The 17,786-nt window shown below is 37.7% G+C and overlaps 1 protein-coding gene across 4 annotated transcripts; it reads left to right on the top strand.

Annotated features, from left to right (window-relative positions):
* Window positions 1–395: 395 nt before the first annotated feature.
* LOC116250578 (paired amphipathic helix protein Sin3-like 4) lies at window positions 396–14,818 on the top strand. Of its 4 annotated transcripts, XM_031624304.2 has the most exons (23): window positions 396–892; window positions 2,045–2,194; window positions 2,272–2,455; window positions 2,584–2,682; window positions 2,853–3,032; window positions 3,119–3,458; window positions 5,169–5,302; window positions 6,949–7,024; window positions 7,095–7,124; window positions 7,304–7,563; window positions 7,700–7,851; window positions 8,768–8,895; window positions 8,999–9,253; window positions 10,456–11,106; window positions 11,365–11,450; window positions 11,662–12,318; window positions 12,387–12,487; window positions 12,568–12,706; window positions 12,810–12,962; window positions 13,076–13,239; window positions 13,334–13,445; window positions 13,750–13,923; window positions 14,257–14,818. In XM_031624304.2, the coding sequence occupies exons 1-22, from the start codon at window positions 780–782 to the stop codon at window positions 13,897–13,899; spliced, it is 4,314 nt and encodes a 1,437-aa protein (XP_031480164.1). In that variant the 5' UTR covers window positions 396–779; the 3' UTR covers window positions 13,900–13,923; window positions 14,257–14,818. The 4 variants fall into 4 exon arrangements, with proteins under 4 accessions (XP_031480164.1, XP_031480166.1, XP_031480167.1 ...); XM_031624306.2 differs by lacking the exon at window positions 7,095–7,124; XM_031624307.2 differs by lacking the exons at window positions 396–892; window positions 2,045–2,194; window positions 2,272–2,455; ... (2 more) ...; window positions 3,119–3,458; window positions 5,169–5,302 and adding an exon at window positions 5,371–5,794.
* Window positions 14,819–17,786: the final 2,968 nt, after the last annotated feature.

The following is a 17,786-nucleotide window of genomic DNA, read 5'->3' on the forward strand; positions in this document are numbered from 1 at the left end:
ATTTTTTTAAGAAATTGGATTTTTCATTATCAACACAATCCTGGCCGTTGAATCGCAGCGGCGCACAACTGTTAAGGGTTTTGATAAAAAAAAATAAACCTAAAATATAGGCACTACCAACTAATCGTCTTATTTACGTTTTTAGGAGAAAGAAAAATCTCAAAAAAGCTTTTAGGCATTTTCGAAAAATTATTGGAAATCAAATATCTGGAAATGTTTATAGTCGATAAAATATTTATAAATTTATTGAATGGAACGTAAGAGTTGTATAAAGAGTGTCAACCATCTCCAAACCAGGTCATTATAAGGAGTGTCAGCTTCGATCGAATTAAAATTAATCCATAAAAATGATGTACATATAAATATACGTGCGCCTTTTCTCGCTCCCCGGTTGGCGCTCAATTCTCTTTCTTCTTCCTTGCTCGTCTTCCTTCATCCTTTTTCCTTCCGTTCTAACTCCCAATTTATACAGATCCCCCTCTCCGTCTCCCTCTCTCTTCAGCAGTATTTTCTGCCTTTTTTGCGTCTCTCTAGATTGTTTAAGAACTCACCGTCTCTCTCTGTCGCTCTCTGGCTCGCTCGTTCGTTGGTTCGGTCCCCGACTTGCGGTCGGTCGGTCGGGCTTGGAGGACGGATCTGCAGGAGCTTGGTTGGAGGCATCGGTGGGAATTTGGCGGAGCAGCAGGGAAGGGCGAGGATCGAACAGTTTTCGCACGTCGTCAGGGCTGGAGGACTCGGTACAGCAGGCGGAGACGGAGCCGGAAAATGCTTTCGGGACCATGAAGGAGATTCGGGTTAAGACGGAGGGTTCTCCCGAGGTGAAGAGGTCTCGGGAGGAAGGCTACATGGCTGCTCACTTGAAGCGCCCGATTCTTCCCCCCCGCGGGGAGCCGTATGCTCTCTCTCTCCCTCCCTCCCTTGCTCTCTATGTTCTCCGCGTGTGTGTCTGTGTGTGTTTGTGCCATTCTATTTGGGATATTATGTGATTTTTCTGTGAACTTCTTGTATCAGCCAAAGGTTTTGTAGCGTGTACTTTTCAATTGTATGTGATGAACAGAAGGATTACGGTTTCTAAAACTTCATATATTTTCATTCGCGGTTGACGTACTTCTTCAAGCGTTTGGATTTTTTCGGCCTAAGGGAATAACTCGGATTTCCTAGCTTAAATAAATCGAGTTTTGATGTAGGGTCGTTTTTTTTTTTACCTTTCGTAGTCTCCGAGTTTTGGGATGGTTTCATTGCCCTCGTCTTAAATCTTGGGTACTAGGCTCTTCAAAATACAGACCTCTCGGCTGGAGAACTTAGACTGTTATTCGGGCTTGCTGCTTCTTGTTTTGTTCTTCTCCAGATTGATCAGAAGAATGAGAAAAGAAAAATAAACAGCTTTCTGGTTTGTAGGTCTAGTGAACCTCAAAATTTGAGATTTTCCCTTCTTGTCTATGTTTCTTATAGGCGTGGAGATTATTGAGGACGTTGTCAATAGAAAAAAGCTTTGACTTTTTACCGTTCGATCTCAATGTAAAACCTTTCACTGTATCGGTTTGATCGAGCGGCGTTTGGTTATATTCTTGTTGTACAGGTAGCAAATGGCGCATCGTGAACCTTTGCTGATTATCTCCTATGACTAATTTTATTGTTATTTTTGATCATGGGGATTTCTGAATGTAACCAATTTTCATTTTGAAGGAGATCTAGTTAAGAGTACGTTTAATATCATGTGCTCCTATTACTTTTTAAAGGAAAAGTTTCTCAATGTCGGTGATTGCATTCTATCATCGGATCCTTTCCCGTATGGCCCATGCTTAGAAGCGATGTTGGTGAGTGGTAGAAGGAGACATTACAATATTCATAATTATGCTTTTGAACTGAAACCGCAATCTCGTTACATTGCAATTCGGATCCATCTCCTTTGAAGTTTGACCAGTGTAGGAGAAATGAACTTCTGAACAAGCTAAGTAGGAAGTTAGCACAGAGGCGATTTGCTGTTGTATGTGTGATTGGCATATTGGAATCTGCATCTTTACCATTGGTGTATGATGTATAGGTCTGGTCAGCCTCAGAATTCTGGAGGGGGACAGAAATTAACTACTGGAGATGCCCTGGCATACCTGAAAGCAGTGAGAGAGATGTTCCATGATAAGAAGGAAAAATATGATGAATTCCTTGAAGTGATGAAAGAATTCAAGGCACAAAGGTTGAATATTGCTAATTTTCTTTTTCAATTTATTTATGTTCTTCGGACAGAAATTATAATTTTATTGCTGGTTTCAGGATTGATACAACCGGTGTTATTATGAGGGTTAAGGAGTTATTTAAGGGGCACAAAGACCTAATCTTAGGTTTCAATACATTTTTGCCAAAGGGCTATGAAATTACCCTATCAACAGATGATGCCCTTCCACCTAAAAAGCCTGTTGAGTTTGAGGAAGCGATCAATTTTGTTAACAAGATAAAGGTAAACATTTTGCCATAAACCATCAATTTTGTTATATAAACAATGGTAAAGTTTACGATTTGTATCTACTGTTTCATATATTTTGTGCCTCTAACTTTGCACATTAATTGTGTTGTTATGGAATCCAGACTCGTTTCCAGCATGATGAACGTGTATATAAAGCATTTTTAGAGATTCTGAATCAGTACAGAAAGGAGTGCAAATCAATTAGTGAAGTATATCAGGAGGTATATATATTGATATCATTTGTTTTTTTGACGTGTTCTTTGTACAGCTAATGAGACTAGTTCTCTCTATGCAACGTAGAGTAATTTTAGTTCTCTTTCATTAGCAGGTGGGTAAAATTGTTGAAGTTTTTTTCCTTTAGGGGTTAATGATACAATTTGAATATTTTCAGGTAGCTTATCTGTTTCGGGAGCACCATGACTTGCTTGAAGAATTTACACACTTTCTGCCAGATACAACTGCTACAGCTCCAGTTCAACAGGTCCCATCTGGAAGACATGTGTCAGGCAATTTGATCCGCAGGGATGAGAGGGGCCCTAGTGGAAGTACAGTAAGACATGTACATGAAAAGGTATTTCATTCATGGTGTTTCCTATATTCTGGTTCTCCTGAAGGGAATTGAGAGTGACTTATCACTCTTAAATTGATGGCTTTTAGAGGGAGAGGTCTAATTCACATGCCGATCGCGAGCTCGGTGTTGGCTGCCCAGAAGAAGAGCACGACAGAGCATTCCTTAAACTTGAAAAGGATCAGAGGAAACGGACTGAAAAAGAGAAAGAGCAGAAGGAAGAAAAGGAGAGGCGATATCATGATCAAGATAATAAAGTTCTAGATCATGATAGGGATGTAGAAAATACATCTTCAGTTTCGCACAAACGGAAGTTTAACAGGCAAACCGATGATGCAGTTGCTGATTGGCCACATGTTGATGGAGCTGAAAGTTTTGGATTACAGCCAGCACTGATGTCATCCTCTGATGACAAGCTTGCTCTAAAGAGTGAGTTACTTCTAAAAAATGGTAGTGTCTGCAAATGCATTTTTATGAGTTTGCTTGCCTTGAATACATGATGTTATGAAAAAGTTGATGTGGAATAGTGCATGAACTTTGTGGGCCTTTTTATGTGAGGAAAAATTTCAGAAGCTCATCTGTGGTCACCTATGTCTTTATTTGTTTTTTTCTTTCTTCATCAGTTTAATTGTTTGAAGATATCTTGTGTGAAGATGGCATAGCTGCATAGCGTTATATTCTGTGAGATCTATATGCAATGCTGTAAAGTTCAGTTTGACTCCAACTCGGTGAATTGGCTGATTTTGCTGAATTGGTTGCAAGATGGCAAAAAATATATTTCAAAATTATTTTTTTAAAATATAAAATATTAAATATAAAAACTGAATAATAAGTATAAATGGTCTGAAAATATTTTTAAAAATGGTTAAAAGCTGACACATGGCATCCTTGAATCAGCCTCCAAATTAGTTTGGTTTGTTACCTTTTTAATTCAATAGACTGATTCAGGCTAATTCTGACAATCTTGATGTTATTTCTTTGTTTTTGTGTTCCAGTGATGTATCCAAAAATTTTGTTTTTCTCCTTGTTAAAATTGTAGAGTTTAGAGTCCAGAAGTACCAGAGCTTCAAGTTCAAAATGTGCTTCTTTTGCAGAAATGGCTTGACCTTTGTTTATTGAGTTTTTTTTTTGTTTTTACTTTTTAGATTTTTTTTTACTAAAGACTCAAAGAGAATGGGATCATAGTTTACTAGTGAATGAAGATTGAAGAGCAAAGCTTAAAACACTTACAGTTTAACATCGTTTTGCGGTGCAAGTTCTTTGTCATTTAGTATTTTGTGCACTTTGTCTTAATGACTCGAACCTGTCCAAGTGCGAACCATGAATAGCATTTTTGATCAGTTTTAGTGTGAAGTGACTAAACAGATAGCTTCTAATAATGGATATTATGGTTTAACTTTGTTTTGCATGTATAAAGTGTATTTGTCTAGTATTTTGTAGACTCTGATATGGCATTGTTAATGACTTCAAACTGTCCAAGTGCCGATTCTGAATGGCATTCATAATCATTTGTTAGGGGATAAAATTCGCTGAAATGAATTCGAGCTCTACACATCGCAGGGTCAGCCAGGAAAAGCTTCCTGTTCAACAAGAACCCTTAAGAGCAAATATTCCTCCCCCCTCTACAAGGTTTCTGAATAATAGAGCCCCATTGCTTATGACTTGATCTTACCTGAGATGTGCTTCTGCTGTCCTTTCAATTATGAACAGCTACATTTTAGTCAAGCCTTTTGTGATGGGGATTGAAGCTGACCCTGACTGGAGAAAACTGTTTGACTTTGACCTCCCTTAGATAGATGATTGTACAGTGACTAAACTGTTATCTTCTAGTAATGGACACTTGATTAGGCATGAAATATTTTCTAGGGTTGGGCTTTTAGATTCTTCGAGGAATAAAAATGTTTGTTAGCTTGTACTTTTGATTTTTCGGTATCAAAAATTGCTCTTTTGTACTTTTTTTTCCCTTTGATCATTGGATTTGATGCACTTTAAAATTTATTATCCTTTTTTTTATGCCTCTAGTCGCATTCAAAAAGACTTTGTTCATGGTTTAAAAATGTGATTGTAACAGCATGTCTTTATGTTCTTCACAATGTATTTGTTGCTAATTCTAACCTAATACTGAAAATACATTTTCAGGTATGTATGCAAAGGAGTTCATTTTCTGTAACAAAGTCAAGGAGACATTAGATGAATCTCAATACCAGGAGTTCTTGAAGTGCCTTCATATATACAGCACTGAGATCATTTCACGCCTGAAATTGCAGAATTTGGTAATGTATTCACGTTGCAACCGTAGTAGATCCGTGTCTGTAAACTTTTGTTCTTAGAAAAATTCTCCTTCTGGAGTAAATGGCATAAATTATGTTTTTTTTCTCAATTTCTTGATCATCAATTTTGTTAACCTATTAACAAGAATATCAATGCTGGCTTCCCGGGAAAATAAGCAAGTCAAATGAAGGCCCATTATTACTCATTACAAAAAGTCACTGATTCATGTGTTCCAGCTGATTGGTTCTGCTTTTTGAACCATGCATTTCACTGGATAGAAACTTATTTGAAGGTGTTCATCTGGACAGAAACCTTAATAAAATTGTGCAGGTTGGGGGCCTATCAAATTATCTAGCTCACTTTGCAGGATGCTGTCCTGATCTGGTATAACAGATCTGTATGTGCATATACAAATCTCACCTGAATCTGAAAATGGGCCACATGCATGCGTGTTGGCAAGTGTGTAACTTTTTGACACGTATACACGTTGGCAGGTGTGTAACTTCTTTGATTTCTCCCATTTCTTAAACTATGCGAGCATTTACATGTGGGGCATAAGCCCTAAGGACAATCATGTCTTAGCTGATCAGTCTCATAAATTTTCATGTTATAGTTACCTTTACTCAGGGCACAAAATTTGGAGACAGCTTGTGGTTTTGGATCTTTAACGCTTGGCATCTTCCTGTTGTAATAGTATCTTATTTTCTGTTTTAGACCCTTTATCATAGGCTTGCAATCTGCACTGGTTTGTGACTGGAAAGCTGTTCTTGTGATTGTTATTAATTCTTTCTTTAATGCACGAGAATCTTATTTTCTGCACATATAGTGCCAGCATCATTAAGACAAGTTAGCACGCATAATGTGTTTAATTTAGTTGGAGATTCTTTTTTCCTTGTTGACGTACTTTTCATGGACATGTGGTTTCTTTTGACAACTTTGCCAACATTTATCCTCGTTCTTTACATTTGGCATGACAGCTTAATAGGTCATTGTTGAATGAGAGTTGTACTTAACGATACCATTCTTAAGGTCCATGTGGGCCAAGGTCAATGTGGAACTAGATTTTTTTTTTTTTAAACTTCTTTTCAGTTGTTTCACTTATCTGCTTAGAGGATTCTGTATGAAGTGATTAGTGACATGCTACTGCCAGTAAATAAAATAGTATGTTACTTTTTGAATCATTGACAGGACTGGTCCAGGGCAATCTTTGTTTGCCATCTGAAATGATATGAGTGGACAAATTCAAATTTTCACTGCTGTTCTATTCAGTCTCTCTGTCTCTCTCTCTTTTTGCTGCCAGAAAAAGCATAAATTAAAAATCAGTGGCTTCATTTAGTTTGGCGTGTCAGTGGCTTAATGATTTGTTCTTTTTCCTCCCTTTCTTTCAAACAGAACCATGAGAATTTGGGCATTACATATTGCTCTTTGTATCTTCCTGGGAACATGAAACATGTAGTTTTATACTTCAAAAAATTTTCACATTCATTAATTCTCCGAGTGACCTGGCACCCAGTTTATTGTTAATATGTTATGAATTCTGCCACCAACATGAAAGTGATAGTAACTGATTACAAATTGCACCAAAACATAATTTCATTTTTGTCTCCTTCCTTTCTATTCGCTGACATCATCAGTACATCAATTTTAGGTATCCGACTTGCTTGGGAAACATCCAGATCTCATGGAAGGGTTCATTGAATTTCTATCGCACTGCGAGAATACTGGTAACTAAGAAACATTTACTTTTGAATGCATAATTAACAAATTTTTCCCTAATGTGAACTTTTCATGTAGATGGCTTCCTTGAAGGCGTTATCGATAAAAGTAAGGACAAGTAGACTTCAGTACTGCATCACCTTAGTAATCTTTGTTGTTATTCTTCTTTGACCTATTTTTTAGAATTTAGTTGCTTATTATGAAGTTTAAAATTATTAGCTTGGTTTGTTGTTTTTTACATTTGCTTTTCTTATGGTTGGTTGAAAATTGATGGAAAATGTTTAAAGGTCCTTTATCCAAGCGAATGAAGGCTGAAGACAAGGAAAGGGATAGAGATGAATGTGGGAAGGACAAGGAACGCGAGAGAGACAAAGAAAAGGAAAGGGAAAGACCAGAGAGGGGTTCGCCCATAGTCCCCAAGGACTTGACTAATCACAAGGGCACAGTGTCAGCGAGTAAAGATAAAGTTGTTAACAAGCCTATTTCGGAGCTTGACCTCTCTGGCTGTGATCTATGTACCCCTAGCTACCGTCGCCTTCCAAAGCATGTGAGGCATTTACTCCCTTTTTGTTGTAGCTATTCTTTAGTATATTTATAGCTGTGATATTTATTCTGGTTGCAGATTATTGTTGTTTTCACTAGATTGTACTTCAATTTGATGTTTGTGTGTTTCTTTATGGCAGTACCAAACTTATGCAACCCATAGGACAGAACTTGCGACTGGTGTCCTGAATGATGATTGGGTGTCTGTGACTTCTGGAAGTGAAGACTACTCATTCAAACATATGCGGAAGAACCAATATGAAGAGAGTCTGTTCAGATGTGAAGATGATAGGTATATTTCTACTTGAGGCATTAGACTGGCATATGTGTTACAGATTTTGCTAACTTTTGTTATCTATCTTGGCATGTTTGATGTGTAATGTAAAATTTCAATCCCTATGTTGTCAAGGCACCTGGTCGCCAGGCAGACCCTAGCGCCTAGGCGGGCCTAGGAGAAAAGGCGGCCATTATTTTTTTTTAGTTATGTTAATATGTCAAGTTATTTTGACTAATGACTAGCTATTACTAATGTTTGAATGTGGAGAGTAGTAATATAATAACAAGCACAATCAAATTGAAAGGGGAGGTGAATTTTCAGTTTTCCATGGACTAGACATGTTGGCGCCTAGGCCAACCTAGGTGTCAACACATATCCTGTTGCCGAAGTGGTGGACTTAGGCGATGGGTGTGGACTCATGCTTAGTCCATGCCTTCGCGAGACCTTGACAACATGGGTCAATCAACAAACATTCTGACTTATCTATTATTTTATTTGTACGAATCGCTTGGATGCATTAACAGTTTTTCATGTTCTGAAGTTCATTATTTTATATTCATTAAATGCTTGGAATACCTTATTCTGGGTTAAGGTTCTCAAGTTATTGGCACATGATATTCTTTAATAGCAATTTGCTTCTGAGTTCTGTTTTTCAAATTCTGACCCAAGTAAAGGTGGATTCCGAGTTGGCCTTTAATCTAAATAAAGAAGCCATTATACCAAGCTTTGCAATTTTAAGTTGCTATCTTAGGTCTGTTTTGTCGTTTGGCTCTAGTCCAGCAAATGTCTGACCATATATTTTTCTTCATTGTGAATCTGTGAAGTTGAGTTGCTGGAATCTTGAGTTGGTTTTTCTTTCTCCTACTTAGCTCATTTCACCTTCTTGTTATGATTGCTCTCATGGTATTGCCTATGGTTGAGGCTGTGTCAGGTTTGAGTTGGACATGTTGTTGGAGTCAACGAATGTGACAATTAAGCGGGTTGAGGAACTCTCGGAAAGGATGCATAACAATTCAATAAAACCTGACAGCCAAATCCGCATAGAAGACCACCTTAATGGTTTGTATACAGTGTGTGATTGAAGAAACTGGATCATCCTTTTTCACTGTAATAGTCTGGACAATTGTGTTTTTGGTTTTTATTTTCTTTTAATCATTTTCAGCTATAAACTTGAGATGCATTGAGCGAATATATGGTGATCATGGTCTGGATGTAATTGAATTATTGCGCAAGAATGCACATGTGGCACTGCCTGTTATACTAGCTCGCCTGAAGCAAAAGCAGGAAGAATGGGCAAGATGCCGATTTGATATGAATAAAGTTTGGGGTGAAGTGTGTGCAAAGAACTATCATAAATCACTGGATCATCGTAGCTTTTATTTCAAGCAGCAAGACAAAAAGAGCTTGAGTACTAAAGGTACTTTTTGAAATTGTTGTTCATATCCATTTGCCTCCATTTTTTAGCTAAATTCCTTGCTTGAGGCAATGCAATATTTGTGAATATTCCTAAAGACACACCGTTAGCCTTCTGTAACGTTTGTTAAGGGAACTGATAGGTGTCGCAAGAGTTATGTCTCATATGAAACTTGAATGTGTTTCATAAAGGTCAACTTCTGTATGGGAATTGTGTGTGGTTGTGTGTAACAGTATGTTAAACTGATTCTCCTGTGATCTTAATTTTATTGCTTCCCTCGTCAATTTATCTAGATGGCCATTAGCAAAGACATGCCTTTCATTTCACCTTGTCCAAATTGGAAGTCAGATTTAGATCGGTACAAAAATAGTAGGACTAGTTGGGGACAAGTTGGTTTGAGTCAGTCCATATTGGTTTACTACAATAAAATGAATATGGAGGTGCATAAACACAACACTTAAAGTGAAAAAAGTAATAAAGATGCAAAATATTGTCATGGATTATGTCAACCACATAGCTCATCGATTGGATATAGCACTACATAATGATAAATTGAAATATTGAATGTAAAATAAATAATACATAGAAATACAAAATATACAAAATTGAAGAGTATATTTGCTATACAGTGTAGAACACAAAATATATATAGTGCTTCACATTTTATAGCACAGAAAGTATATATAGAATGTGTTTTAGATACAACAGATATATGCTACGGGGTGTACAAAATACATAAATAAAAAAAAAATACAGATTCAGAGGGCTTTACATTTTGTAGCACAAAAGTATCTATAGAGATTCATGTTCTAGAGCAGAGAATAATATAATATATATATATATATATAATACACACATTATAGAGCTTAGAAAATACGAAAACCAGAAAGTACGTGCAGTGTTAGTGCTCTATATTTTAGAGCATGAAAAATATATATTTATTTTTCATGCTCTAAAATATAGAGCACTAATGCTGCATATACTTTCTGTTTTTCATATGCAAGCTTCTTTGCAACTTACTGCTCTGTGGGTGGGTGGGGGAATAGGTGAACAACTTATTCGTTTAATAGAAGGAAAAAGAAAAAAAAGGATGAGTTTATAATGAACTGCTAAAGACAATGACATTTGATATCTTAGGGGGGTGTCTTTGTTGTTTTATTGAGTGTATCTAATATACATATATTGATATTTTGATTTTTGTGCAGCTTTATTGGCTGAGATTAAAGAAATAAATGAGAAAAAAAGAAAAGAGGATGATGTGCTACTGGCAGTAGCTGCTGGAAACAGGCGGCCTATAATTCCTAACCTCGAGTTCCAGTATACTGATCCAGATGTCAATGAAGACTTATATCAGATCATTAAGTACTCATGTGTAGAAGTTTGTCCAACTGTTGAACAACTGGATAAAGTGATGAAGATCTGGACTACTTTTCTAGAACCCATGCTTGGTGTCCCTCCTCGGCTCCACAGTGCAGAAGATACTGAAGAAGTAGTTAAGTCGAAGAATCGTACTCCAAAAGGTACTGCAGCTTGTGCTGTGGAAGGTGACAGCAGTCCAGGTGCTGCTGGTATTGTCAGCGATTCAAAGCCACCAACTTCTCTTGGTAATTCTGCTGATGCCATGGTCTCAGAGAATGGAAGTTCTTTGAGGGCCAACTTAGTGAATGGAGATACCAGTATTAAACAAAATGGTTCTGATGAGGTAGTAAAAGCACAGAATGGTGCTTCACCAACCAACGACATCTCTGGAGCCAATTTAAGTAGTGCTTCTAATAACTGGCTACCTGATTGCAACTCTTCACATTGCATCAGTACAGATAACATTCAAGGAAGATCTAATATGGAAAATATCTCAGGTTAGTATGTTGACATAAAAGAATGGTAATCTTTTGCAGTACTTATTATTGATATCCCTCTCCATTTGAATTGTTAGTGCATTAGACTAGTCAGCATTTTATGTTGAGTCCTCTCTATTGGCATGAGCTGATGCATCCTGAGCCAAACCGATTCATTTTTTCATAGTTGTAAAACATGTTGGCATAGTGGAATATGCTTTGTTTTTAATTATGTGTTTTCATGCCTGATTTCTGATTAATTCTCTGTTTTCGTTCTAGGTACTGCTACACTTTCAAAGCATTCTCATAGTATTTCAGAAAGCTCTGTTGAACCAAGGCGTATAGAGGGTCTTCCTTTTGCTACGGTAATTCTCAACAATTTGTGAAAACACACACGGACACACACACAAGGAGCAACAGCAGCAATGAGAATAAATAAAAGAGATAACAAATCAAGTGTTTCGCTAAGATTTCGAATAGCTGTCCCGAAAAAGGAGCTCTTTCTTAGTGGGATTTCTGGCTTGCACTTTAGCAATAAAAATCATGAATAAGTTTATTTTTCTTCTTCATTGCCAGGTTGGAGAAAATAGCAGGCAAGTTGGAACTGCAAATGAGGAAAGCACAACTGATAATAAAAAGGGTGAAGATTCTGTTGCTCATAGCAACCCTAAAGTTGAGAGAGAAGAGGGTGAACTGTCGCCAAATGCAGATCTTGTGGAAGACGGATTTGCAGTTTACCATGATCCTGCCATGGAACCTACTGCTAAAGCAAAGGATGGTTCTGAGAGTAGGCAGCACCATGGGAAGTGCAGTGGAGATGGTCAAGCATGTTGTGGAGAGGCAGGTGGGGAGCATGATGTTGATGCAGATGATGAAGGGGAAGAAAGTGCTCAGCGGTCAAATGAGGACAGTGAGAATGCATCTGAGGCTGCTGAGGATGTCTCTGGGAGTGAGTCAGGTGATGCTGACGAGTGTTCTAATGATGATCACGAAGAAGATGAGGATGATGAGCATGACGATGCCAAGGCTGAAAGTGAAGGAGAAGCTGAAGGTGTGGTCAGTCCTCTCGGATGTGAGGGGAGGCGGAAATCTTTACCATTTTCCGATCACTTCTTTAAAGCAGTGAAACCTCTTACAAAGCATGTGGTGCCACTGTTACATGACAGGGACAACAGAGAACATAAAGTTTTTTATGGGAATGATGCTTTCTATGTGCTTTTTAGACTTCACCAGGTGAGCGATACATGCCAATCAAGAATATGTAAGGGTTCTGTTTATATAATATTATCTCTTGTTTCCAGGCACTGTATGACAGAATTCTTTCAGCAAAGACGAATGCTACTTCTGCTGAAAGGAAATGGAGATCTGCAAAAGATACAAATCCACCTGATCAATATGCTAAGTAACTCTCTGCTGTATCTTTTCTTTCTGCTGTTAATTTATCCTTCTTTGGCCAGTTCTTGATGCCGTCTTTGTGTGCAGGTTTATGAGCGTTCTATACAGTTTACTTGATGGGAGTGCTGATAATGCAAAGTTTGAAGATGACTGCCGAGCAATCATTGGCACACAATCTTATGTTTTGTTCACACTGGATAAATTGATTTTTAAGCTTGTCAAACAGGTTTATTTCTAGTACACACGTTTTCCCTCATGGTTGTTAAAACTTAAAACTGAAAAGTTTAGTATGCTTTATCAATTGCTTGTCTTACATATTTTATTTTCAGCTCCAAGCAATCTCCTCTGATGAAATGGACAATAAGCTTCTTCAGCTGCATGCATATGAGAAGTCAAGAGCATCAATGAGATTTGTTGATTCTGTTTATCATGAGAATGCATGCGTTCTTTTGCATGAAGAGAACATATATCGGTTTGAATGTGTATGCATTTTCAACTCTTTTTCACTTGCTTCATATTTCCTTTTTGTCTATCATGTAAACTGAGCTATTTGGTTTTCGCAAGTCAGCATAATAAAATAATTATGATTTTGCAGTCATGCAATCCAACTCGCTTGTCCATCCAGCTGATGGATTATGGGCACGAAAAGCCTGAGGTTACAGCTGTTACAATAGATCCTACATTTGCTGCCTATTTGAATAATGAGTTCTTGTCAATCAATCCTGCAAGGAAAGAAAGACATGCACTTTTCCTTAAAAGGTTGCTATCTTCCTGAAAAGTGTAATAGCAGAACTGCTGTTACAATTTGTTTGTGCGTTTCAAGTGACTAATTAGATGCCATCACTCTTCTCAGGACTATGCAGAAATACACTAGCAAGGATGAATTTCTTTCCATATCAAATGCAATGGAAGGCGTTCAAGTTTTCAATGGCTTGGAGTGCAAGATATCTTGCAACAACTCTAAGGTAATACTATCGATTTCGATTTTCGTCTCATGCGTCTTCTGTAGATTCACCAAGTCATCCAAGTTAGGGGCATGTCTCTCACTTTTTCTGGACTAGTGGGTGCATCAGAATACTCTTCAAAATTGTCTATACCCGTAATGGGCAATGGATTCCTTACAAGAAGTTATGGCACCAAGTTGCTTATTTCTGGAGATGGCTAGACACAAACATGATAAAACAAAACTGGGGAAAAATAATTGTAACCTATTTAGTATTTATCAGACCTTTCCTAACAGGCTAGTATGTTGAAATGTATATATTACAGGCTTCATATGTTCTGGATACAGAAGACTTCTTGTATCGTACCCGTAGGAAAAGGATAACTGTGCCTCGTGGGGATTCTTTGAGTGATTTACCTGTGAAAACTTCCATGGGAAAGCTAGAGAGGTTCCACAGATGGCTTGGTGGTGCCTGAAACTGCTTTCTGGCAAGCAAATTGGTAATTCTGCCCCTCTGATTAGTTCCTCATCCTAGTTTGTCTGTTCATCATTGATTCCGAGCACATTTTTTCCTAATTCAAATGGATTGCCTGTGTTAATGCATGCTGTCGTCTCTCCGTTCTTGTGGATTTGCACAATTGCATGTTTTACAGATACATGGATTTCTTTGTTCAGAAACTATTTATCTGCACTTGACAATGCATCTTTCATGATCAACTGCATTACAGAATCCAGTTTATGGAGAGGTTGGCCCAGGGGTTTCCCTGGCCCTGTCTGCTCCTTGTAGGCACTCTTTCCTTCTCATTCTCTTTCACCTCCTCTTGTCATTGCAGGATCTGGGGCTTGTGAAATTTCTCAATGTCCGCTCAAATGGCACCGCCACCTGTGCTTGCTCAAACTGGTAAAAACAACTCCTTCAGTGCTGACGGATCAAATTCTTAGTAACACAAATCAAAGCAACCAGGGGAGTTTCAGCCGGGTCTGACCCTTCATTCTCTTATGGAGTGAAAGTCCTCGAGTGGGATCAGCTCCTGGTAGCAGAATAACGAGCGGGCATGAACTTTTGATATATTCTTCTTATCATCCAATCTGGCCGGAGCTGCCATGTACAGATGGACAGGTGATTTTAGGCCTTGTGGTACCGCTGCTTCATCCACCCGAAGATAAATGTATACAACTAAGTTGTGGCTCTTACAGCATTAGTATTTTTCCTCAATGTCATTCATGGCTCAGAATGTGGCCCATATTTCTTTGCTGGGCTGCATGTTCATTGGAGTTTGTAGAGTGTAGATGTGGTCCTAAGAAAAGTTCCGTAGCAAGGGATTCCCACAACTAGGGATGTAAATGAAGTAACCAGGCTGATGTAAAATGGGTCAAATGATTCAATTGATTTAACGAACCTGCTCTGCTTGCCCTCCTATTAGTCGAGAGAATGTGATTTGTTTGGTGTTGCATACAAGTCAAGGGAAAAAGGGCATTGAGAAAAAAACAAAAAAAGGTAACATGGCCATGGAGACGATATAGTCGAGTTTATTCGAATTGAAAATGACCGATTTGTTTCCGGTAAAAAAGAAATTGGTTTAAAATGAGATTAACTGGGTGTATTTATGAGATTTTAGTCCAATAATCAGTAACCTGAACTTGAGATTCACTCTTGATGAACCGTAATGATGTTCTTCTGGAAAAAAACGTTACTTGATCAGTTGTGGTATTTTTAATGTTCTCTCGAAAGTGACGGTATTGTTGTATTATTTTTTATTACGTCTATCCATCCCGATGTTATGAAGATCAACTAAAGCATCGAATCTTACCTCTTGCTTAATCATTTTTTCAAATGATTCCTTTTGCTTTTGTTAATATAACGTGCTTGGACTTTTTTTCCTTTCTATGTAGATCCTTGATTGTCAATTCGATTTTCGTGGATCCTTGATCGTCAATTTGATTTCCATGGTCATACAGTACTTCTCTTGGCCAAGTTGAGGGTGCATTTAATTGAATCCATTCTTAGGTCACCGGAAGCAAAGGGAAAGGGACACAGTTCTTTCTTAGCAATTTCTCGCAAATGACTAGTCGGTGATGCGCAATTTGATTAATAAACTGATTTTTTTACCAAAACAACTGAAAGATTTTGCACCCGAAAATACTCTGCATTTTTTGATAATTTTATACATAAAAATATCTCCAATCCAATGTGATGGTCCAATTTTGCCCATGTATGGTCCTGGCATATTCGACGTCTAACAAATAAAAAGTCGCCGAATATCACAAAGGCATCGAACTTAAATGCACAAGGAAATCCAAGAACATTAAAAACGAATTTACAAAAAAGTTTTCACCAATTTACAGATACCACCTCACTTACGATGATTGACAATTCCTTCGAGGTTAGAAACTTACGTTCTAACGCCGGCTGTACGTTACTCGACCCTCTCTCCCAAAGCTGGGCAACGAAGGATGATGAGAATGTCCTTGCCTTTGATCTTCTTCTCATTTTTAACCCTTTCATTGGGACGTATGATACGGCATTACCTTTTCACCATAAAATATTATACCACCGAGTGAATTTAAAAGCTTAAGGTTTCTAGCCCTAGATTCTTTTCATTCTTATGCTTCGCAATCTTTGGGGCCATACGAACTACTTGGGCTTCACTCGAGAATTTGGGATTGAAATTTGAGAATCATAGTCGCGTCATTGTCAGGGATAGTGGAGATAACGTGGAATTCAGCCAGCAAACTTTAACAACGATGATCTAAAAGGATTAATCGGACTCGTCGATAAAATTCCATCGATTTGCAGAATCATTGCGCCTTTTCTATTTAACGAGCGAAGGAAAACAATGACATCATGGCTCTTTTCATCATCTCTATCCACAGTTGTAAGACAATGAGAATAGAACTAGGGGCCCAGCTAAAAGTTTTTTTTTTTTTTTTTATAAGGCACTAAATATATGGTTTAAAAATTTTCAATTGACAGGGGCAGTGACCCCGGGTCTGGTAAGGCTAATCCTAATTTATGCTTTTAGAGAATGGGCACTGCAGGGTGTATGCCCTGCGGTGACCCTACCCAATGGCTGAGCTAGGATTTCGTTTAGAGATGGGCCAAATAATCCAACCTCAAATTTGAGTAAGGGCCAAACTGAACCTAAGTAAAAAAAAATACATTGAACAACTAATTTTTTTTATTTTTCTAATATAATTTTTTTTTCCAGCTAGTTCGAGGCAAGCCACGGCCTAGGCGGCCCCCCCTCCCTCCGCCCCTGACCCTACCTATCTCTATCCCTCAATAAAACCTTCATATTCGGTCAAAGTAACACTGCTACTGTTCCATAAATTTGCATCGTTTAAATAGCTATTTGCTTTGTTTGTCACTTGGAGAGAAGCTTCAGTCCATTGTAAACCAACACGACATCATCCCGTTGCTTGGGTAAGTGGGAAAACAACTACTTTAGATTGGGGATTTGAAGAAGAGACACAATACAGTGAAAGTATAGTTTCCGTCATCTTCGACTCTATAACCCTACCATAATAATGCTAAAGTATAGTTTGCATTTTGAGTTCCTTTATGGAACTTTTTAGAAATGTAATTCCATCAAAATTTGGGCAATTCTTTTGCAAATTACTTAGTAATAAGTTGTTTATGTGGGCTTAAACCCGCGGCCAAGCATCTGGTAATCTCAAATTCGAAGCCTTGACACAAAAGATATCTCATTTTTCGTTTTTCTTGTATGGATGAAGATTCTATATAAGTTGAATGTATGTAGACTTTGAACTTTCAGTCATACAATTTGTTTATCAAGAACAAAATTTTTCTCTTTTACACAAATTTTGGAATATGAAGATCAATTATTGCCCGTGATTTTGTAAATGACATAAACATGGTTGGGTTATCCAGATTAACTGCTGTGCTCAATCATACGAAAAATTAAACAGTTGATGGGCCTTTTTGATCTTCTTTTTAAAGCTTAATGTTTATAAATAAGTGATTTATAAATTCGCCCGGTTTTTTCTTTTAACGGGTGCAGAGAAGTTTCAAAAGTTAATTTGTTAACTTAAAGTGCGTGTTAAAAGAAAATACTTCTGCACAGAATAGTAAGTTAATTGAATTGTGCGCAAGCAGTTTGCAACTGAGAGACTCAAAAGTAAGGCCATGAACATGGTTACACGATTGGTTAAAAAAAATGAGAAAAATAAAATGATTTCAAGAGATTGCATGTGGCTGATAAGCTTTGCCTCGCAGGCATGCGCCTGTCAATTCTCAAAAAGTATGGGAAGCATTTGGAAAATTTTTCTAGTTAATAAAGTAAACAAGGATTGGATCCAAATCCGCATAGGCACCAACGGTTATAAAGCCCGCCCAACTTAT

This window comes from Nymphaea colorata, chromosome 3 (genome assembly GCF_008831285.2).
Source record: "Nymphaea colorata isolate Beijing-Zhang1983 chromosome 3, ASM883128v2, whole genome shotgun sequence".
In the NCBI taxonomy this organism is placed as follows: Eukaryota; Viridiplantae; Streptophyta; class Magnoliopsida; order Nymphaeales; family Nymphaeaceae; genus Nymphaea; species Nymphaea colorata.